The following is a 23,876-nucleotide window of genomic DNA, read 5'->3' as shown; positions in this document are numbered from 1 at the left end:
CAGTGCACTGAGCACATCTATGTTTCCTTACAAAAATGGTAAAATTTATGTTGTACCACTGCTTCATGCAGGACCATCCCACCTTGCCTAAACCGCTGGCCTACATACCTCACACCTCTGCATCTGCCGCAGGCGTGTGTTGTGTGCAGGCTACGCCAGTTCCCTGGTTTTGGAAAACCCTCTGGTTGTTACCCGCGTGTTCCCATGGCTTCCCCACACACGGTGCCCGTGCACAGTGCGGGGTGCCTGTCCCAGCACGATAGTGTCAACTCCGTACGGTCCTTGCTGATCCAAGGAGGCGACAGACAAATGCAAATTGGCATAATGCCTTTATCTTGTCTTTTAATAGCACTTTCCTTTTCTGGGGGGTTTCCCTCCCACCAAAGAGGATGTGCCCTAAGCCTTGAATTTACTTCTCATCCATATATGCTGCTTTATATTTACAGGGATGGGGCTGCGCGCTCTGGGCCGCCGCCTTGTACCCGCTGCTCGGTGCGCTCCAGGGCTGGGCGCTCGCTTTGTTCCACCTGAGGCTGCAAAAGCCTTGTGGCAGCTACTCCCAACGCCCACAGGTGCCGGGGGCTGCCGGCTCTGCCCACTCTCTGCCCTCTCTCTGCCTGCTCTGCCCGCTCTCTGCCCGCTCTGCCCACTTTCTGCCCTCTCTCTGCCCGCTCTCTGCCCACTCTGCCCATTCTCTGCCCGCTCTCTGGCCTCTCTCTGCCCGCTCTGCCCGCTCTCTGCCCGCTCTCTGCCCACTCTGCCCGTTCTCTGCCCTCTCTGCCCGTTCTCTGCCCGCGCCCTGCCCGCTCTGCCCGCTCTCTGCCCGCTCTCTGCCCGTTCTCTGCCTGTTCTCTCTCCGCTCTGCCCGCTCTCTGCCCTCTCTGCCTGCTCTGCCCGCGCTCTGCCCGCTCTGCCCGTTCTCTGCCCGTTCTCTGCCCGCTCTGCCCGTTCTCTGCCCTCTCTGCCCGCTCTGCCCGCGCTCTGCCCGCTCTGCCCGTTCTATGCCCGCTCTGCCCGCTCTCTGCCCGTTCTCTGCCCGTTCTCTGCCCGCTCTGCCCGCTCTGCCCGCTCTGCTCGTTCTCTGCCCGCTCTCTCCCTCTCTGCCCGCTCTCTGCCCGCTCTGCCCGCTCTGCCCGCTCTGCCCGTTCTCTGCCCGCTCTCTCCCTCTCTGCCCGTTCTCTGCCCGCTCTGCCCGCTCTCTGCCCGTTCTCTGCCCGTTCTCTGCCCGCTCTGCCCGTTCTCTGCCCGCTCTCTCCCTCTCTGCCCGCTCTGCCCGCTCTCTGCCCGTTCTCTGCCCGCTCTGCCCGCTCTGCCCGTTCTCTGCCCGCTCTCTCCCTCTCTGCCCGCTCTGCCCGCTCTGCCCGTTCTCTGCCCGCTCTCTCCCTCTCTGCCCGCTCTGCCCGCTCTGCCCGTTCTCTGCCCGCTCTGCCCGCTCTCTGCCCGCTCTCTGCCCGTTCTCTGCCCGCTCTGCCCGCTCTCTGCCCGTTCTCTGCCCGCTCTGCCCGCGCTCTGCCCGCTCTGCGCTGTGGCTGCTGCCCCCCGTGCCCGCCAGGTGGCGCTGTGACAACGAGTTTGCGGCCGGGCCGGGCCGGGCCGAGCCCGCGGGGCGCGGGGCCGCCTCCCGCCACCGACACCCCGAATTCCAGCTCCTTCCCTGCGCAGGGCCCGGGGCCGGCCGGGCGCTGGCTCCGGCTGCCCATGGGGAGGCGGGAGGCTGCCGGCTGCTGCGAAAGCATCTGCTACCCGGGGACACCCCGAATGATGGGGCGGAGGGGGGGGGAGAGGAGAGAGGGGGACCGGGCTCTCCGCAGGGTCAGGCTCGGCGGCACTGCTGCCCACCTGCCGCTCGGGGGGGGCTCGGGGGGGCGGGCGGCGGGGCCGGGCGGGCGCACCGGCGGGGTCGGGTCCGCTCCGCTCCGCTCGCTGCCCCGCGAGAGGGGCTTCAAGCTGCCTTCCTAGGAGGGATCCTGAGGGCCTTTCACTGGATTTTTTTTTTCAGAAAAACACTATCAGCAGAACAATTCCCGCACCACACCCCTGTTATCATTTAGGTAACCTCCCTGTTTGAAATATTTTAAGTGGATAATAAAATAGTCACCACATCCGTGTAAATTCCCGCAACAAGGAACCGGGATATTCCTCTCGGCCGGGCCGGCCCGCCCGCGGCAGAAAGGCGGCTCTGCGGAGCGCCCCGGCAGCCGCAGCCGTCTGTTTCCCCCGTGGGGTCGGACCCGGCGCGGCCAAGTCCCACAGACACCCGACGTGAGCCCACTGCCACGCGGGGCCCGGCGGGACGCCCGGCTGCCGGCGGCTGAGCCTCCCCGTCCTGTCATTAGAAGGATCGATCAAAAAAATAAGTGGCGAGGGCGCTGCAGGTACCCGGCCGGGGCGACGGGGCGGCGCGGAGCTTTTCCTGCGCCCGCCTGTGGCGGTACCGCCCAGCCCGACCCGGTGCGGGACGCAGCGGCGCTCCCGGGCGCGCCGCCGGGATGCTGCGGGCTGCCCCGGGCTCACCCCGCCGCGCCGGTTCGGCTCGGCTCGGCAACCGGGAGGGAGAGTAGCAGCGCGTTACACGCGGGGAGGCAGAGCGAGGGGAGGAGCGTCGGGGCCGGGGCAAAGGCATAAAACCAGCTCCAGGTGCTCGGCAGCCCCGGCGAACGGGCGGCTATCGCGGAGTAAAAACTTCAGCCCCCCCCCCCCCCCCTTCCCCGCCCCGTCCCCGGTGCTGGCCGGCGCGGAGCAGCGCGGGGTGCGGGCCGAGCGCGGCGGCCCCATGCCGCCCGGCGGGCCGGGGCCAGCCCCGGGGGCACCCCCCGGTGACACCCCCCGGAGCCCCTGCCGCTTTCCCCCGGGCCGAGCCCCCAGGAGGAGCCGCGCTCTCCGCCCGAGGAGGATCGCTGTCAGCCTCCTTGCAGGCAGGTGATCTGTCTGCCATCTCTGGTTGCCCTTCTTCCCACCTCCCCCGCCTTTCTTCCCCCCCGGCTGGACAACTCCCTCCTTTGGAGAACACGCCCAAGTACTGAAGAAGAGAGAAAGGGAGGGGAAAAAAAAAAAAAAAAAGAGAAAGGGGGGGAAGAGAGAGAGGGAGATAGTTAACATTGAACCTGGGGGGAGCGCCCGGAGCCGCTGGCGCTCAGGAGGATCCCGCAGCCCCGTACATCGCCGGCAACGACGCGCTGCGTGTGACAGGCGTCCAGATCCGGGATAAGCGAGGGAGCGGGGCAGGCGCAGCGCCGGTGCGGGGTGCGGCGGGAGGGGGCCATGGTGAGCGGGCGCGGGGACCCGGCGGCGCGCAGCGGCGGGCGGTGCGGGGCGCGGCGGGGGCTGCCCCTCTCGGCCGCGCTGCCCTGACCCGCGGCCGCGCCGCCAGGAACGGCCCCGGCCCGCGCCGCGGCGGGCATCGTTTCGCATGTTGGGCTGAGACACGGCAAGCAAGGAATATGAACAGGAAAACAAGGCGCTGGATCTTCCACATCTTCCTGAGCCTGGGGATTGTGTACATCAAGATCGGGTAAGTAACTTTTTTTTTTTTTTTTTTCCCTTTCTTTTATAACAATTGCGCTCTCTCTCCCTCTCAGCCTAACCTGCCCAGACCTGTACTATTTAACTCGGGAACACTCAAACCCCAGTGATGATAGTGGTGATCACGGTTAAATAAGACAGGCAGAGCCCCCGCACCTCTGAGCGACCCTCGGGGGCGCAGCCTCCGGCGGGGCGAGGTGGCGGCCCCCGGCGACGTGCGGAGCCGCGGGGGGACCCGGGGCACCCCCCGGGGCAGCCGGCCCTCCTCCGCCCCTGCCTGCGGTCCGCCCTGGCCCCCGCCCGGCTCCCGCAGGTACCTGCCACCGCCCGCAGCCCGCGGCGGGCCGCCGCTCCCCGCACGGAAAGCCCCGGCGGCTGCAGCCGGAGGAGACGCCGCCGCCCGCACCGAGGGGAGAGCGGGGCGGGGAGCGGCTCTCCGGTCCCGCAGCATCCCCGGCCCGGCCCGAGGTGCCCGCCCAGGTGCGCCCGGGTGCGGGGGAGGCGGCGCAGCCCGGGGGCTGAGAGCGCGGGTTACCCCCCTTTCCTCCCTCCCTCTAACTGTTCCACAAGAGAGGGAAAACCCTCCCAGCCCGTTGCCTGTGCGTGGCCCGGGCACGCAACGCCGCTGCATGAGCTTTAATTTACGAATGAGGAAGTTGGGTCCCGTTTTGGCAGGAGCCCACGTGCTCCTTATCTCTGCCTAGGCTGGGGAGAGAGGGAGAGGGAAACGACGGGGGAAGAGGCGGGTGTTTTCCGGGGGCACCTGCCAAAGCCGGGCCCTGCAGCACGGGAAGGCAGCAGGGCGCTGCAGCCGCCTCCGGGACGAGCCTCCTCTCAGCCACCCCTGGTGTCTTGTCGTTGCAGGGGTTTTTCCTCTGTGGTGGCCCTGGGAGCCAGCATCATCTGTAACAAGATCCCGGGTCTTGCCCCCCGGCAGCGGGCGATCTGCCAGAGCAGGCCCGACGCTATTATCGTCATCGGGGAAGGGTCCCAGATGGGCATCAACGAGTGCCAGTTCCAGTTTCGCAACGGGCGCTGGAACTGCTCTGCCCTGGGAGAGAGGACCGTCTTCGGGAAGGAGCTGAAAGTGGGTACGTTGCCTCTCTGCTCGCCGCTGACCAGCTCCCACCCGCGCGACACCGAACGGGGGCACGCGGGGAGTGTCACGGGGCACAGCTCTTGGCACAGGGAAAGACCAGGTAGCTCAGAGCGCTTGTGCCAGCCTGGGCAGGACTGTCACCCTGAGCGTGGTCACCTGGGCGCTGTCCTTACCAGTGCGACAGACAGCTGTGCTTCCTCCTAGCAGGGCACCTGCCGTGGCCCTTGCTGCGGTTTGGGGAAGCATTTCCACATGCGTTAGCTTCCACCACACTAATTTCACTGTCCTGCTTTCACAAATGCATTCTGAAAGGTTTTCCATTTGTGTACATGGGACAGCGGCTTTATTCATGTACTTAGGGGTGAGAAAAAGGTGTTTGGTCCTGCTTAAAGGTAGTGGCCAGAGACCAAATGCTGACCGGGGTTAGAATTACGCTTCTGAGGTGTAGGTGATTCCACAGCACTTAAACCACAAAGACTGAGGAAAAGTGCTTTCCAAATACAGGTATAGCCATTTTTAGAGCTGTCATTGAAAACTAATCACTCACAGTATGGCATTCTGTGTCCAGAAGTTGAAGTTGTTATCTATGGTTTCCAGCCTTGAGGTCTTTCTGCCTCCTCTCCATCTAAAATGTAGATGCAAAACCCAGAAAACCCATCAAATAATGCTTAGTGTGATAGAAAAGATGGATATTTAATGAGAACAGAAGAAGTGACTGTGGAGAGAAGCTGGAAGAGCCCCGAGCAGTCACACAGCAGCTGTGCCTGGCTTCTAGCTTGTCGGGAAACCCCCTGGACTGGACTGGCTCCAGGCACTGTTTAGTCATATACGGACAAATGGCAGGATACATCCCTAGTACCTCATTCCTTGCATTCTCACAAAAAGCAGAGATACAGCCTTGCCACTCTGCTTCAGGACCCCCAAGAATACCTGGCATTAACTCAACCTATATTTTATCACATCCGTGCATGTTGATATGTGTATTTTTGAAAACTTGCAGATATTTAAGGAAAGAACGGAAAGAGAACAAAACAAATTTGAAAGCCCTGTGTGAGTTACCAATCTTTCAACACCTTTGATAATCAGAGCGAGTCAAGTAGGGAATGTAAAAACCACCCTGCATGACATTGTGAAACATCTGAAAATGGACCATTTATTCAGATTAGCTCATTGTTTCTATTCCTTGAGCTGAGCTGTTCCTGTCAGTGATCCATGCAAGTGTTTGCCACTTATGTCAGTGAAGAGTCCATTTGGATGGCTGACAGGTTTAGCCTCATTTAGTCTAAGAGTAACATTTCCTTAAACAGAAAATGTGAGAAGGATTTCTTCTTCTCCAACAAATCAAAACTGCAGAGTTATTGTGGTCTATTGTATAAACATGCTCTCAGTTCCTCCCCCCCCTCCCAAAATTGAATTATTTAGCTAGCAGGTTATATTTAGGTCCTTTTAAAGAAAGTCAATATTAAAGGAAGTAGACTTTGATCTGTCTTTGAGGTGATAACTCTTAATACGTTCTATCTATCCATTACGAGGCTAAGATGGATAGGGCAAATTCATCGCTGGTTTCGGAACACAGTCGAGTGTTGAATGGCATCCAAATTATAAAACTCATTTAAAGAATAACCAAAACCTTCAAATTTAAACAGGTTATACATTTACATTTGAACATAAACTTTGATAAAATTCACACAGGCTTGAAATGTGCAATAGTGAGTTTTACTTGCACACAAGACATGCATGGTGTTTCAAGGAGAAAAATACTCAGGCCCTCAAACACCGTGAAATATTATAATGTAATCACTCCTGCTCAGGTTGTCTCCCTGCTCTTCTGCTTCTTCCCTATCAGCATGTATAGAAACCTAGTGTATCTGACACAGCTCATCTTTCTATGGCTGTAAGGAAAAAGCATCCGATCCCTACATTTATCCCTCTTTCCCTTAGATCTCTGCATCAGGGTGTGCTCGAGGTTACCATTCAGAGAAATAGAGGCTAATATTTTGCTCTGGTTAAAAAGGGTAAAACCTACATGCCATAAAGTTGTAAGTCAAATTTGGTGCCCACAAACAGGAGATCAGGCCTGTGTCCCTTACGCTAAACAGGAAACAGAGAGAGACGTATGACATGAAGAATGATATACCCTATAGGGCATATTTTAAGGTTACTGTGCACAAGAATAATCCTGTAACTTTTTTAATTATCGGAAACAGCTCTAGATTCTCACTCCTTTGACATGGTGTGTATTACAAAATACTATTCAAACAGCAACTAATACATTAGTACCTTTTATAGCATTCAAAGACTGATTATATTTCTCAGCCAACTGCATCCTTAAAGTTATTACCTCGGAAGTGCGCAGGGCACCTTTGTGTTGCTACTTGCAATAAAGTCAGTGGGCCACACATGACTTCATTCCGCTTTCTCTATTAGAGGCTTTGCTCTGCCTCTGGAGTGGCACTGATGTACTCGCTCTATGATTAGGATATGACTTCAGAATGACAGTAATGTGGCTCGCCTTGCCACTGCACTGCTGAACGTGTGCGGTGAGCACAGTCTAATATCAATTTGTGAGGACGTGCTTAAGTAACTTATGCTAATAGAATTTGCGTGTATTAGTCCATACAAATAAGTTCCCTTGGATACCACAGACTGTTGTGAACTATTTCCTGACCCATGATTTTGATGGCACACCGAGCCAAATCTCTTCAAAACCAGGTTTCATTACTTTTACCTTTATGGAATAATCTGTTTTATGAATGTTGTGCAAATGTACCCAGATTATTTAAGATCTCTTGTTGACACTGCAAGGTGATTCAGGAGGCCCAAGTTCTCATGGCTCTGCTGCTGTGTGGCTGAGGGACGGTGGCACTCTCCTCCTCTGTTCTCTTTTCTCGTTTTTAAAATGGCAACAGGGATGCTAGCCTTGGTGAAACACTCCGAAGTCAGTAGAAGGAAACCGTCAAACGAAATTTTCCTGTTCTGATCTATAGAATGTAGGTATCTGTATTTTAACAAATTCACATTTAATCCATCCTCCAGCGATAACTTAGCTGTAGAGTTACAGTTAGCAACCGTTTAAATTCATCCATTCTTCATACATTGCATTTATGATCACAGAGTTGAGTTTCCAGGTCGTTATGGCATGCTTCCCACCAGTGCACAGCACATATTCTCTGTTTCTTGTGTCATTTTAATCTAGTTTGTCCTTCAAAAGAGAGTCTTCCCTACTGACATACTGTGGATATCTTATCATGACAGCTGGTGACAATAATGCCAATAACATGAAGAGAAAAAACACAGTAAAAGCAACATCAGTTTACTCCAGCTGAGGACTTGGTCCTATTATGACAGGAAATTATAAACTCACAATCAAGATCAACAGAAGGATTCTTTTTCTAGACAGTTCTGTAGACACCTTATTAATAATGTAAAGTCACAAAGAGAATTTTTAAAATAACCATGGCGATGACGCAATGCTGCAATTTGGACACTTCAAAATACAAACATATTTATTACAGTGGTCATCAGTTCTGTTCCTGAAGATGGCCACAATCAAACCCAAGGTTTTAAAGCAGGAGAGGCCAAAAAACTCCTGCCCACCTCTCTTCAGGTGAAATGTGCTTCAAGCCTAAACATCTGAGCAACCAGAGATGTCTCTGATAGAATCTGAAAATCAGATTTGGGCTCTGATGGATTACAGAAAGAGCAAGTGCTATGGCCAAGGGTTTTCATCAGGTGCCTTAGTAGCCCACTTTGCAGTGTGACACCTTGTGAACGGGTAGTTAACAGTCACTTTGCTGTTTGTGATAATCACAGGCCAAGGAGGATCCATCTCAAATAATTGCCTTAAGATACAGATACTACATGCTATCTAGAGGACAGCATCATATTGGCGTCATAGGGCAAAAATTTAAAAAATGTGTCTTTTTGTCATAACTGAGCAGCACTGCCACTCTTAAATGAGACTTCTCAAGTAAAAATAATACAAACTGCTTGGCTGCATCTTTACGAAGTGACACAGTGAAGTGGAAACTCATTACAGTGTAGATCTATGAAAAGAAAGGCACTGCAGCCTTGCAGAAGGTGTCCTCGACCTTGCATGGGAGAGGATGGAGGGAACCAGCCGAGGGCTATGAAGACATATAGACCATCATAGCATTGCAGCAAAATTGGTTTCAACCAAGTTTTCATCCTGGTCTTACTCACATGCAACAATTCTTTGGTTTCTTTTACACTGAAAAAGGTTTCAGTATAAGCACCTTGATACCTTCATCCATCTGACAGTACTAATGAATAAGCAAAGCTGAAATCAAAACAAGAATCCGCGTGGACAAACTGGTTTTAAAACTTCTAAGCACAGCAGGCCAACTCAGCACCTGTGTACACTGTGTGCAGTGCCTTTGACTCAGGGGACGTTACAGGTGTACCCAGATGTGCACAGAGAAACAGGCGAGGCGGTTAGTTTTCCTTTATACAGACGCTATTAGCTCTACACTGCCCACTGGGCTGAATTTAGCAGCGATTTATTTTCCATATATTGAAATAAACTTTTCTTCTGTGGTTTCCACAACATTAAGGAAGAGGGGACATTCCCACTCTTGCCTGTTGAAACAAAAAAAATAGGCGTTGGAATGGGCTGCCCAGGGAGGTGGTGGAGTGCCCATCCCTGGAGGGGTTGAAGAGTAGAGCTGACATAGCGCTGAGGGATCTGGTGGAGTTGGGAACTGTCAGTGTGAGGTTCATGGTTGAACTGGAGGATCTACAAGGTCTTTTCCAATATAAACGATTCCGTGATTCTGTGAATTTACAACTATCCTACAAGCCAAACTCTTAACTAGCTTGTTCAGTAGCTATCAGCAACTGTTTCTTTTGCTAGCATGCAAAAGAGAACAAGATCTAACTCATTCTTATGTCTGGTCTGGTAAAGTTAAAAGAGCAACAATGGAGTAAAACTTCACTTTATCACTGTGTTAGAGACAAACACTTTTGAAAATATCCTGGTACAGGTGTGTTCAAGAGACAATTTCATCTTCTATCATTTTCTAGAGCTTTTTGATTTTAAATACTGGTTTAGTCTCTTGTGTCAGGTTTTAAAGTCTAATTCTTTGAATTATAACAGATCAGGTAAATCACCATGATCATTATAACAATGCTTGCTGGTTTTATATTGCATGGAAGACTACTTGCACAAATCCGTGGGAAACTAGGTTCTAAGTGATGCTGCACTGTTTGGCATCATCAATATTTAGAAGAAGGATTGATAAATACTCTGTTTTCTGAATCAGTGGTGTTAGGAATATCCTGAGATATACAGAAAAGATACTGTAATTAACACGAGTCTTGCTATCTACTCAAGCAAGGTCAGTATTTGCATTTCTGCGCTAAGTTTCCGGCCCTTGCAACCAGTTTTTAATGTCAGTACCTTGCATGAGAACAGTTATTTGCAGGCAAAACAGAGGCCAGGCTGAAATATGGCCTGAACATCCAAAACCCAGCATGCTGCTTTATGCCAGAAAGTCAATCTTTCTCAGCAGGGACTGTCACAGTAAGATAAAACATTGCCCCAAGGTCACTGCAGTTGGAATTCCCACCAGAAGGTTTTCATACCTGCCTTCGGATGTGTCTTGTGAGTACATGTTTCAGAGAAACAGAAAGATTACATTTCATTGAAAGGTAGAACAGCTATCTCGTAGCTCAGGGTCAGTATGTGGCGTTTTCTAAAGTAAGGCAGTGGTGTGGAGGGGTCAGAGCTGTCTGAAAAGGGGAAACTGCTGACCTCCAAAATACTGGCTGTGATTTTGGTAATGCACGTACCCTGAGTAGTAACTTTGTAAGTTTAAAAAGGGTATTTTCAAAAATAATCACTATGCATGGAGTGTTTCCTCTCCAAGAATTTCATGTGTTGATGAAACAAACAAACTTGTGAAAGTGGGCAGTGACTAAACCCCCAAAGTCTCAAATGCCTCTTAGAGCAGCAATTCTACTTATTTTATTTATTGGTACTAATCTTTGCAAGGAACATGCTGCTGATTTATAGGGAACTGTCATTTTCATTTCAAGTCAGTACAATATTTCAAGGCACCGAACCCCTCAAAACTTTGAACGATTACAGAAGGGGGAAGACAAATAGGAGGGGGATGCTTCAATGATTTTTTTAAGCTACTATTTTTATTAATCACACATGCTAGGTTAAAGAAAGATTGAAAATAAAAAATCTGCAAGACCATACATAGCCTACCAAGGAAGGAGGAGGCACACCCCAAAGTAGGCAGAGGATGAGTTCTGCTCTTCATTTTTCCTAGCTGTGAGTTATGACCTCTATAGAAAGATGTGAAGTAAAGTTAGCTATGGCACATAATTGGCAAGGTACCTTGTATTTTCCATCTTTCTATTTTCACAATCATATTTCAGCTCATGTCAGTGCAGGTAACTCCCTCTCTGACCCTTTGGCTTTAAATAGCAGAAAATACAACCCATGTTTTCCAGTGAGATAAATAGAAATTTGTCTTTTTTATTTCACAGCTTAGTCGATTTATGAGGGGGACTGATAAGGTGGGCCAAGCTATTTAAACATACTTAGATACCAAGAGGTACCAAACTGCTGAGCACCTACCGACTTCCTGCAAGTAAATCCACTCCGTATCTTGCAGGCTCAGGTCCTGTTTCCCATGCAACATCAAGTTATAGTGCTTCTTTTTAAAACTGGGTTCCTATTTCTGATCAACATGAATGAAGCTTTTTTACAAACTGTTCAATTTTTAAGATTAAAAAATTTTTAGCTAAATTAAGCCCAGAATGCAGGCCACTCTTTGCAGCTGATACACGGGCAGGCCACTTGCTGATCAGACAAAGCCCAGTCCCACAGACATTTATACACAAGAGCAAAGATATGTATGTGAGTGTTTGCAGGACTAATGCTTCAAGGTGTGCATGAGTTGTATATAATTATGCTCAGTTATAGGAGAGCCATCTGTGCTGGTAATATTTATATTTGTAATTACCTGTGATAATCTTAGTGCTTCCCCTTACGATACCTGACACCCTGTGGCAGTGGTTGACTGTGCAGAGCTCAGAGACAAAGTTCAAGACAACTTGGGATTGTCATGTGCTACCCAGTGGGGGGTCTAAAGACAGGACTCCAGTGCTTTAGAAGATGATCCATAGAGTAGAGCTGCAGAAATATCAGAAGCCATGGATGCCAGGCTATCTGACATGAAAGCAAATGGAGCTACAACACACTGCATACCTTATTTAGGTCCAGAAAAAAGTAGAAAGAGTAGGAAGATACTTATGGCCAACACGTGAGGAAAAGCTTCTGTGTACATACAGCACTGAAGCACTTGTTTAGGCTGAGGAGAGTGCCAGGTCTGGATGGCGGGAGCCAAATCAGACAGATGTTGATGCCCACACCCCGCTGCCAGGCTGATTGCTGATGGGTGGCACTGCTAGGATCAGGAGCAGGGGGTGCCTCCCTGCTCCCCACCAGTCCCAGCACATCTGCACTGAGCTTGAACAGCACTTATGGTATTACACTGGTTATACCTGGAAATGCTGCCATGGTTAGAAAGCCGTGTTGGATCACTGGTCTTGTAAATGACCAGAGCAACCTCTGAAAGACTGCAAGATCCTTTTCTGAAGTTTATAATGCTTGGAGTTCAGCTCTGGTGTGTGTCTAGCCTTTGCTTATTTGGGACAATGAGAAGAGCATGTCATTTGGGAGCTGAAAGGGTGACTTAAAATTCTTCCACCCATATAGCTAACTCCCCACCTTTCTCTGCAACTCCTGTAGGTCTCAGGCAGCCATCATTCTTTCTTTTGCCACTTTACTCATCACAAGTGGTGTTATGTGCACCCTTGCAAGTCACTGGCTGGAAAAGCCTCCACAAAAACCACTCAAGTTGACTCAGCATCTAGGATGACGATTTGCACCAATCCTCCCACAAAGATCAACTGATTTGTTTGTTACATGTGTCTTTAAATTAAAGTTTTCTTCCTTTTTTTTTTTTTTTTTTTTCCCAAATATTGGAAAAAAAAATTAAATCCACTTGCAGTTTAAGCATGGGTTCATTTGGAACTGACTGCAAGAAGATTTAATCCCTGGGTCTCCACCCAGCGTGTCTAGTGAATAGGTCAGAAAATTGTTCAAGAGGATGTTTGAGTAGCCCATGTCAATGAGTACATTTTATTTAAACTCTCTCCAAAGGTCTTTTCTGATCTCACTGCTGAAAACATGCTAGTTTACTGTTCCAGGTACTGTCTGATCTTTCTAGCTATCTAGAGAAGGTAATGACTGCAGATTAGGGTTTTCTGCACTTTTTCAGTTATACAGAAGAGCAAAACCCTTGATGTTGCCATCAACCTACTGACTATCTATTTTTGCTAGGAGAGAAGTGTTTTGCTTATGCTGGTCATTGGCCAAAGTGGGCTTTGTGTCTCACATGGTGTGATGCCAGTTAATTTCTTTCCTTATCCTGTATCTTGTACCCTATCTCCTGCTTTGCCAAGTTTCTTTTTATTCCTGAACCAGAAGGGCTGTTCCCACCTAGCAACTATTTTGTGATGTTGCAGTCACCATCACCTACTGAGACAAGAGAGTCTCGTGATTGTGCTGATATCAAAGCCTGGCCTTTTTCTAATGCTAGGATCCTTTTTTACTACTAAATTTTCAGATGGAAAGAAAGGGACAGGTCTAAGTTGGCTGTCAGAAGCATGTAAAAAGTGTAGGCTGAAAGGTAAACAAGGAAGAAAATAAAGGAAGACTGTATCAGGTCATTTCCCAAACTGTTCATCTTTGGGAATCCAGAAGTGGTGAGGTTGTACTTAGTCATATTTTGAGATCAGAGTGAATATGGAGCAGTACTTCCTTGGTCAGCCTGTTTTAGAGCATCAGCAGAAGCCTGGAGGAAACAAACCATTGCCTGCAAGGAGCAGCTGCCTGCGCGTGCCTTGTTAAAGCAGTGTTTCTCTCTGAGATCCTTGAAGCATTTCAACTGTCTGCTGAAATCAGAAGTAGAGGAGTAGTATTCACTATTAAAAAGTGTCAGGAAAATACATGTATTCATGCTATCCCATTTGGTTACAAAACCCCTCTTACACTGTTTTGGTATCTAAAGCACTGTCACAGAAAAGGCTCAAAATGAACTAGGCTTACCCCTAGCCTGTATTCTGACATTACTATAAGCCAGACAGGGTAATGAAGCTTAAAAAAGTGAATTATTTATGGAAAACAGAGATAGTTTGATGCAGACATGACAAGTCTGTGCCCCTTTATCAATACTGCACAAGTGCCAAGGTACTTCCTACCTGGATCAATTCCTCGAGACACTTGCTTTTTTCACCTTGTAATCTCCTAACTTTTAGTTTTAAAAAACTACTAAATTTTCCCCCAAACAAGACAAACTTATAAAATAACTTACTTTGTGTAATCAAGCTTGACATTGGATTCTAATTCTGCTCGTGCTAGTTTTATACTCTTTGCTTGGCATTTTTCTCCCTTCTGAGAAGCAACAGATCTGCTTAGTCTTTACAGTGTTGAGTGTGTCAGATTAAAATGATTTCTCAGTTTTTGTTTTTATTCTAGATCTTCAAAACAACTTGTGGTAGATCTGAAATCATCCAACAAAAGGAAAACCAGAACCAGAAGCAAATTTCAACTCGAAATAATTTTTTTTTATGATGTCCCATTTGCTGTTTCATGAAACAGAAATCTGGTATAATGCGTTGCTCCCCTCTGAGCGGAGAAAGTGGGATTTCTTATTGTACCTTCTCCCATTTATCAGTGCATTTTTCATAGTGTTGTACTTAAAATAGTGAGGATATTGTTGAGGATAAACTGGAGGAGGAACTAGAAAGGTATTGTGGCTGGTCCTCGTGGATTCATTCTTGAGCGGGACCTCACTTACACCTTCCTCCTCTGGTCTCCACACGTGGCTGCAGAAGTGCTGAGAGCACAACTCCAAATACGCCTAAAACCTGGAATTTCTATCTAACATTTAGATTTTCATAAAAAGCCATTAGTTCTAGAAAGCCTCATCTTCAAAGTCCATAGTCATAACAATTCAACATTGTATGATTTTTCTTTTTCTAAATAAGGGAAAACAAGATATCCTCAGAGGAAATCCGATGCTTGACTACAAGTTCTTCAATAAACACTGTGCATAGCATTATCAACGGGAATATTGCCTATGCTAATAAAAGGGTACGAAGTTGCCTATTAACAGGTTTTGATTATGTCATCTTGTTTTCCATTTACTTCCCTGCCATAAGGAAGTGAATATTTTTCATGAAAAAAAAACATTTAGTGACAAGTACAGAAATCTAGATCTTATATGTGAAAGGGATGTAGCCAAGAATGAAGTGCTTGTAGGATTTCTTTTCCAAGTGATTATATTTTTGTGAAATCCAATAAACAGCAGAAATTTGCTTGTTTCATATATAATAAACTATTGCCAGCAGTTGAGGTCTGCCAGAACTTAACTGGCGGGTGTTTGGAGGAGGGAAGCTGATCTTCCCATCTGCCCTCTCCTAATTAAGAGCCTGAAGCCTGCTTCTGATCCTGTTGATGCAAGGGTACATTTTGTCATTGGGGAAACAAGAGCAGGGGTAAGTTCTTAATTTGGGAGGTCCAAGAATTTTTAAAGGGCTGTTCGATATACATGGACAACCTCTGCAAACCTTCTTATGTTTTGAAGGGCCCCTCTCTCAGTGGAACTGGTTCCAAAAGCATTGCCAATCCCATAGGATCACACGTGGGAAATCCTCACACCAGAATGCAAGAAATCTTCAAGAAGATAAATTAAATCATAGTGAGAAACCCCCTTAACAAACAGAAGCTTGTCATTATAGCCATATTGCACAAAATAATATTGGCTTAGTGTCTTCCTCATAGCTCTCTTAGTGAGGCTGTTACTTTGCCTTGCTTTTGTCATGGTACCTACAACAGGCCAGGATTTTTTTTCCATCCTGTGAGAAATCTTCAGATTAAAACCAAATCTTATTTCATTGAGTTTCAGCAAAAATGTCTGTATTGAAAACTTTGTGACACCTACAATATGAAAAAAAAAGTTTGAGTTCAGCTAAAATATTTTCTGAACAAGATTTCTAACAGAGGTTGTCTTCCTGTAAAAATACCTTTTAGGGCAGAATTAAATTTCTAAATAAAATCCCATTTCTGAACTGATTTTTTAAAAAGTTGAATATTGATGTTTTAGCAATTTCATTCCCAATTACACCCATTTACTTTCTTTTTTTTTCCTTTCTTTTTGAGCTATAGCATTTTCCATCCCACCCTTTTGCTATAAAAAGTTTACTCTGACTACTTCTAATACCATCTGGAAATATATATATGAAGTTACCTAAATAATACTCTATCTCCTACTACCTCATGGACAGCGCTCATTTTAGAGAGTGAACATCCACAAAAATCAATACTTAGAAGAGAAGAGACCTGCTTATGCCTGCAGATTTACAGCACTTCTAATAATAGCCCTCTGATGTTTGCACCGCAGGAACTTGCCTATCTTTTTCTAACTAATGTCACCATGTTGTATAATGTATTTATGGCACTGTTTTAATTTCAGGTAGCAGAGAAGCAGCGTTCACATATGCCATCATTGCTGCTGGAGTAGCACATGCAATCACGGCTGCCTGTACACAGGGCAACCTGAGTGACTGTGGTTGTGACAAAGAAAAACAAGGACAGTACCATAAAGAGGAAGGATGGAAATGGGGAGGCTGCTCTGCTGACATCAGATACGGAATAGGATTCGCCAAAGTGTTTGTGGATGCCCGGGAGATTAAGCAAAATGCAAGGACGCTTATGAACCTGCACAACAATGAGGCCGGGCGGAAGGTAAGTACTCCTGTTGTCCCTCAGATGGAGCCACCTCTGGCCTAGGATGGGAGATGGGGTTAGATCACGTACAGTTCACGAGAACTATGGTGCGCTTTAATGCTAGCCTCATTTTACAGTAGACACCTTTGCAAGTTATACAAGTTTGTTGGACCATCTGTCCATCAATATTTGTCTAACTGTTACTTTTCACAGCTGTAAAAAGAAAAAAGCAAACAAACATTTTATCTGGAAAGTCAAATGGTGCTTATGATAAAAAGCTTGCCTGCTACTGTGTGGGTGAATGGGATTCTCGTCAGGTTCAGACATGAACTTCTCACTCATTTAAAAAGGGATCATTTTCAACCCAACTGTTTAAACCTTGCTCTTCGTGTGAGGACTACCTCTATAAGGAGAAAAATACTTCAGCAAAAAGAACACAGGCTGACTCACTGTTACACCATTATATGGATTTGTTTTATGATTTTACACAGCGAGACTCCTGCCTTGCCATTCTTTGGGACCGAGTAGCTGGAAGCAGCTACTGCAGAAGCAGCTCTCGGGAAGACAGGAATTCAGCAGCTTCCCACACGCACATTTCCTGGGGATCCTGAGCGCTGAATGCCCCGGGTTTGCTGCCTTTGCCATTTGCTGCACTCAGCCAGTTTTCTGATTGTCAGTGTCAGCCATTGCAGATGCGAGACCCTATCTGATCTGTGCTGCTCAGATCTTTGCAGGTCAGGCATCCCCCACATAGCCTAGAGCAGTCTCAGTGGTGGAGGGGCTCTGATTGCTCCGGCTAGGAATAGCCAGGGGATGTCTGTGCTGCCCATACAGCTGTGTGCAGGTATGGTCCAGCACTGCTTTCCATGCACGAGTTACCGTTTTGCTGATCACATCTTAGAGAATGAATGTAAATCCTCTTGCTTTCTGAGGTCTCTGGTTTACCTTCTCCACTGTTTGCAGTCCTGTGCATTAGTACTGATTTTATCATTATGTTAGTGTGACTTAGAAGCAAATGGGAGAAGGAAGTTAGGAACAGCAGTTCATTTGTGGATACTATTTTTGTTGTGGTAAATTAACCTGTAGGCTCTGAGACATCTCCACTTATGCTGGAGCCAAGCAGATTGTATTGAAGAAAAGCCATTTCCACTCCAAACAAAAGCCTAACCCTTCTTTTATTTAATGCTACTGTAGTTGTTTTATAGGTGAGATTATGGTTTTTACTCGGTCTAATATCCTCAATGCTTGTGTCTGGCTTTCTAGTGCAAACATGGTACTTAAAAACACTAGCAAAATTGACACTGAATTCTGAGAATAACTCAAGGACTAGCCATTAATATTTGCTAAAGAAATGATCTGAGATATTTATTACTCAGCTTCTGTAGCATGAAGGCACATACTGAAAAGCCCGGTAAAACACCAAGACCCACAGTGAGCTCTGCTATACAGGCACAAGTCCACCGAAATAAAATAGAGCAGAGAGTAGTTTCGCCTTTGTGGGAAAGCTACTTCCTTGAAAGGTCTGCTTTTATTCAATAGGTGCTGGCAGTAAAAGATTCCCAAGAAATGACACATCAGCCTACAGAGGACTGCAAACATAGACGGAACTGGCTGCAGTCTAGAATTTTTTTTTCAACGCAAAACTCAAAGATACAGACAAAAAAAGAAGTTGCATTTTTTGTCTCCATTATCACCCAGGTATGGACCTTGGGTAGAGGAGGAGGGCTATTGGTCCTGGAGCTGACCTGTGGGAAGGCAAAGCATTCAGCAGCCTTCCCTTGAGGACACAAGCTCCCTGTGTTTCTCACCTACATGTGCACAATTTGCTGTCCTAAAAGATTATGCCTGGAAGATTCAGCTCTACGCATTGTTATCTGGGAGAACAGTGGTGCGTGCTATCTCTGGCGATCTGCCATTTCTCCAGCAGGCTCAGGAACTGTTCTGATCTAGAGATATTTCTACGCTTCTTCCTGCATCCCTTACAGAACAAAATTACTGATCTTTGTTCGAACAAATCTCTGTTTGAAATCTGCAGGGGAAAGAAAGAGTAACATGACTGAGAAGAGGCATGTTACTCCACCATCCTGTAGAGAATGAATAAATGATGTTTTTGCGAGAGAGATTCCTTTCAGGCTTTGCTCTTATGAGAAAGATCACAGTATTTAAAGACAATTGGCAGAGGGAGGCCATTACAGGTATTTGGCAAGCTAGGTCTCTCACAGCCTAACCCTTTCACAACAAAGACTGTCTTGTTTTGAGGTGGTACTCTCCCTTTTGGAGCAATACGGATCTTATCAGCCTCCACACATTCTATTCTTGGTGGCTTTCCTCTGGGCTACAAATTCTTGTCTAGTTTTACTTGCCCATGGCTAGGTTTTTGATGATATTTATGCACCTAGGAGACAGACTGGCACCTACTGGGCTTCCAAAAATAAACTTGATGTTCAATTCTTATTGATTTGTTATCTTCACCTGTAGGCACCGCTACACTGTTCAAAAGTCAGTCTCTACTTCTTTGGTCTCGCAACGTGAAACTGCATTGTGTGCTGTGCCCCCTCCAGAGGCGCGCACGAATGACCTGCGAAAAGGTCCTGCTTTAGGATGACACTAGCTGCAGGTCATTCAGGATGCGCTCCGGTAAATCATATGTATAATATTATCTAGTTGTCTTCTTCAGAATCACTGGTAAATTAATCTCTTCCATCTTGGCAAGCACTTTGCACTGCAGTAGGCAGGCCTGCTGGACTTACGATGGACACTGAGCATAGGTAGGACCGCATGGCATAAACAAATAGAGAACCGTCAGGAAAAGCCTGATCCAGACATTTTGAAGGTCTCAGTTCAAAACTTTCCACATTCTCGCAGTCTTGTTTTACCTAGGCAGATGTCTCTCTGCTTCGTATGGTGCCAACGACAGCCTCTGAACCTACTGAATACATGACTGTCGGAGCAATAGTACAATTATCTGTCAGCTCTTTCGAGGAGTAAATTAAAATTGACTGTGTCAAATGTGGAGGATTTTAGAGGTCATAGGTAGAGAACATCCATGTTCCTTTTCCTCAACAGCTTTGGTAGTACAACACTTGAAAAAAACTTGTGTGCACACCCAGGATGCAGTGAGCAGCACTCCCACCTGAGACCAGAGTGTGTGAAATGTCTCCATTCCCAGCTGCTCCCACACCACAAACTCATGCCAGTGATGCCAGAGGTTTCTGCAGATTGAGCACCCATGATACATGTGCTGCTGGGGTGGAGCGAGTAACAGTTTTCCTTATTGTTAAAGGACAGAGCTCTAACTCTCTGTTTCTCTCTCTGTCTTGGTGAGAAACCACCAGGACTCAGTTTTGTAGTACATAGGCACAACTTCAAAGTTCCCAGGCTACTTGGAAGGGAAGGGGCAGAGTTCAAAACAGGGGTCACATACACCCTACAAAACCAGCCCCAAGCAGCCCAAGAAGCCTCACATCATTTGTCAAGCCAATTGGAGAGCAGCAATTTCTGACCTCCAGAAACAGAGTTTAGGGTGTCTTTCCTCTTTGAATTAGTATTTCCTGAAATGCTGATTCACTGCAGGAAGAAGCAAGCAGTACAGGGAGAACAGGAGGAGAATTCATAACAGCTGGGTCAGAAAAGAGAGATAAAGCTTGAATTAATTTAAAGGCATAATCCTGATTTGCCCTGAAAATTTCTATGTGAGGAGTTGTAATTGCAAGACTGAATTGTCTGTTAGCAAATTTGTCTTCTCAAGTACAAAGTTAATTAAATTATTGTAAGTAACACAATAATGTATGTCTGAGAGATACTTATGCTCCAGGAAATAAAAATGTTATTCTCCAGGTTATCCTGCTAAAAAATAGCAAAGTAGGTACTGAAAGGTTCTACATATTTCGGTGTAAACTTTTCATTTTGACAGCATGGCAAGGTACATGACCAGATTGCTCTCTCCTCTCTTTTTCTCTGTGACATTGAAATTCCACGAATGGCATCTTGCATCAGCGTTACATCATATTAAGTATAATGCAATATTATGAGTCATTGTTATAAATCATGGACACAGGCTGCATTAGAAGGCTTTTGCAATTCAAGAGCACGTCAAGGTGGATTTTTATTCAGTGTTTCTCTTTGGAGGCATACCTAGGTGCACTAACTTTGCAACATATATTCATCCTCTGAATCAGAAGCATTTCAATTTTCCCTTTCAGCTCTAAGGCTCATAGGAGAAGTGCAGTGCATACCTAACAAAGTTGCTGCAATTATCAAGCAAAGATATGAGAAACCAGAAGGTGTTTCTGAAGTGGATCATGCAATGATCACAATAGACTGAAGTGTTTAGTATTTTATCCTTTAGGGAAAACTGTAATAATATTGAAGTGAAACACCATCGTTTGGAAAGCATGGAGTTCAGGAGTTCTCCCAAACTATTCTGTAAAGCCTACACTTATGACACTCACCCCCTTTACTTGCTAGCATCTCTGACCTCAGAAGGAGATTGCTGCCATATAACTTTCCTGAATCTCTTCCAGTTCTTGCATAGTGTGCAATCACCACACCACTGCAAGAATTTAACTGTTCTCTAGAGGAGACAGCTACTTCTACTTCATTCATTTTACTTTAACTAGCCTATTAGCCTGACTACAAGAAGCAGCACAGAACACAAGCAGATCTTGCAGATGGACCACTTGAAAGGTTGTAAGCGTCTATGGTGCATTGTTTGAAAAGAGACAAGACTAATAAAAGAGGCTGCCAAACAATTTAACGTTTATTTTTGTTCTGAAGATAGGCATGAAATTCTGGAGATTTAATAGTTCTGCCTGAACTAAGTCTTAAAGCACATGAAAACATGGCACTATTCCTTGTCCGCACCCGTGGCTCAGTTCAGCTGCCTGCAGTGGAGGAGGGCAGCTTGTCGGCTTGCAGCCCTGCTGGGGTGGCCCTGCCCAAGGAACTCCACAACCTTCTAGGGAGACCCCAGCAGTCCAGCAGCTGCTGGTGGGAGCTCTGCTTCCAGAAGACAATCAGGGATGCATACTGCCTGGCAAGCGCAGTGCTTGCAGGGTACAGTTGGTGTGCCAGGAGGACATGGGGTCCATAGTGGAGCCTGAAGATTCCTTCCCACATATATGTACGAGCTCTAATCTGGCCTTAAACAGTCTCTGCACACAGCACAACTGGCTAAAGGTATCCAAAACCATGTACTTCTGTATTCAGCTGTTTCTCAGCTCCATCAGAAAGAACTCCTCTAATGGCACATGCTCACCAGAATAAAGCTCTCCTGTGTCTGGAGCTGCTGAAAATTACCATAGACTCCAGAGAGTCTAGGAGACCAGCTTCAAGCAGAATAGAACTGGGTGAGGCTGCCCTGATACTCCTGGCACCAGCAATCAAGTGATATTATAGTATCGGCAGCACAGCCACGTTTCTTGGAGTTCAGAACTTAACAGTGCCCTTGCAATTGCACTTAACATTTTCCAATGGTTTTTCACTTTTTTTTTTTTTTTTTTTTTGGCTTGGGCACAGAAATGTTCCTGGGTTTTTTATTCAGAAGCTTCTAGTTCTTAATGTTAAGGATGCTCCTTAACTACAAAGCTGCTGAATGATTTTCCTCTTTACTGGTAGATACTAACTACTTGTGAAACGATCACAGCTGTGGTACATTCCTGATTTAGAGTGGCTTGAAGTTGAAAAGCATTTTCAGGAGCGAAAAGTTCTGTGAGGGATCCTAAAGAGAGAAGCACACCTGGGACTAGTTGTGATGTGTGCTTGCTCAAGAGCTTGTTCATCCAGCTCCCCTTACTGCTCCCTCACTTGGACCTCCATCGTCCATGTGCAGAACAACACTTATCCCCGCAAATGATGGAGCCCCTTCCTAAGTTTCTTGCCTGATTGATAAGAGACCAGGAAAAGGCCTCCTATGCATCCATTCCCATGATGGGGAGTTCAGTCTGTTGGCAGGTAGGTGCCCCTTGTTGATAGTGGCAGTAGCAATTCTGGCAGACTTCAACTTTAGCTGTTTAGACCCCTGACAGATGAGGTTGGTAGACATATTAACATGGAGCCTGGCAGCGAAGAATGGGGCAGAGCAGTGGTACAACTGTGATGGAGATAACTATGCCTAAAACACCGTGCAAACCATCTTCAGCCAAAGCAAAAGCATTTTCACTCACAAAGCAGTAGTAGTCTTAACAGATCAAAAATGTAGTTCCACTGCTAAAATGTCACATAACATCTAGAAAACGTGCTGTTAGGTGCGCCAAGTATATCTGTGTAGCATGTCCTGGTAGCTGGTTTGCTTAATTAAGCTGTACGATATTTTGCCTAGCTTACACAGGGCAGATGGAGGTTTAGGAGGTTTATACATGTGGCTTGTGCCTCACTGTGACCAGATGGAATATGTAAAAAACGCTTCTGACAAATCTCACTGACATGGCTGTAAGGTACAGGCGAAGAGAAGGCGTGTCCACACACAGACCTGGGTCCAGTTGTAGTACATTCTCCGAGGTAAACCCAGTCCTGTCTCACCCTACAGTTCCTGTGCTTCACATCCCTCCTGTTCAGAGTTCCTCCCTTCTCTCCAAGCACTCCAGCCTCAAGGCCTGGCACCACAGCTGTACTTCAGTCCAATTAGAAAAGGAGCGTTAGATGCAACAAAGTCTTTCCTGGCAACTTTATCGCCACACATTTGCTGGGGGGCAGCAGGATTTCCAGTAAGGCCAAGCACTGAATTTGGAGGAAGTCCAGTTTACTGAATGGGAAAACTCCCAGTGGGATTGGTGGGACCACAGGACACAGCTGAGTGCTTCCAAAAATCCCATCCCTACTGAATGTTTGCAGTGCACAACAATGCTGGGCAATTTCCTAGGTGTGAAAAAAACCCCATCCTGTGCATTCGTACAGTATTTTGATTGTATTTGAAAGGATCAAAGTTCTGTTTTATGGCTTTCCTACTTTTTTTAGATAATAGTCTTAAAACAAGTCCAAACTTGACAGACAAGCTCTGCATCTTCTCAACAGCCCAGAGGAAAGATAAAGGGAACATTAATGTTAGTCTAAATTATGAGAGGGAATTGGACTGCACAAGAACTGTAATCCACAAGAATGAATTTTCATTCCACTTGTCCTCCACTTTCAGCTAATCAGAAATTGTGATACATGGTCCTACTTGTATTTTGGCTTTCAACTCCCTCCTATATCTTATGTGGTTGAAAACTGAATTCCTGATTTACGCTGAAGATTAGGGAATGATAAATGCTATCACTTACCTGCAGTCGCAGTTTTAGAGGATTCTGGCATTATGAGCAAAACATGCATTTCATGTATATGATTACTAAAGCTGACAATCTGTCATGCTGCTGACAAAGATAGCTGGGACTGAGGGCCAGGGTCTGTTAATAAATAACAAAGATCTCGAATTCCAAATTTAATATC

At 46.7% G+C, this 23,876-nt stretch overlaps 1 protein-coding gene across 1 annotated transcript in view; it reads left to right on the top strand.

Moving 5' to 3' along the window:
- Positions 1-3,330: 3,330 nt before the first annotated feature.
- WNT7A (Wnt family member 7A) overlaps positions 3,331-23,876 on the top strand; it is a 35,658-nt gene continuing 15,112 nt past the window's right edge. Inside the window, exons 1-3 of the mRNA XM_074914032.1 lie at positions 3,331-3,511; positions 4,387-4,613; positions 16,198-16,469. Coding sequence (XP_074770133.1) covers positions 3,441-3,511; positions 4,387-4,613; positions 16,198-16,469 — 570 coding nt within the window. The 5' untranslated portion in view covers positions 3,331-3,440. The remainder of the gene's footprint in view (positions 3,512-4,386; positions 4,614-16,197; positions 16,470-23,876) is intronic.

Source organism: Athene noctua, chromosome 10 (genome assembly GCF_965140245.1).
Source record: "Athene noctua chromosome 10, bAthNoc1.hap1.1, whole genome shotgun sequence".
NCBI classification, from domain to species: domain Eukaryota; kingdom Metazoa; phylum Chordata; class Aves; order Strigiformes; family Strigidae; genus Athene; species Athene noctua.
The sequence above is the reverse complement of the archived record's forward strand: the minus strand, read 5'-3'. Positions and strand labels throughout refer to the sequence as shown.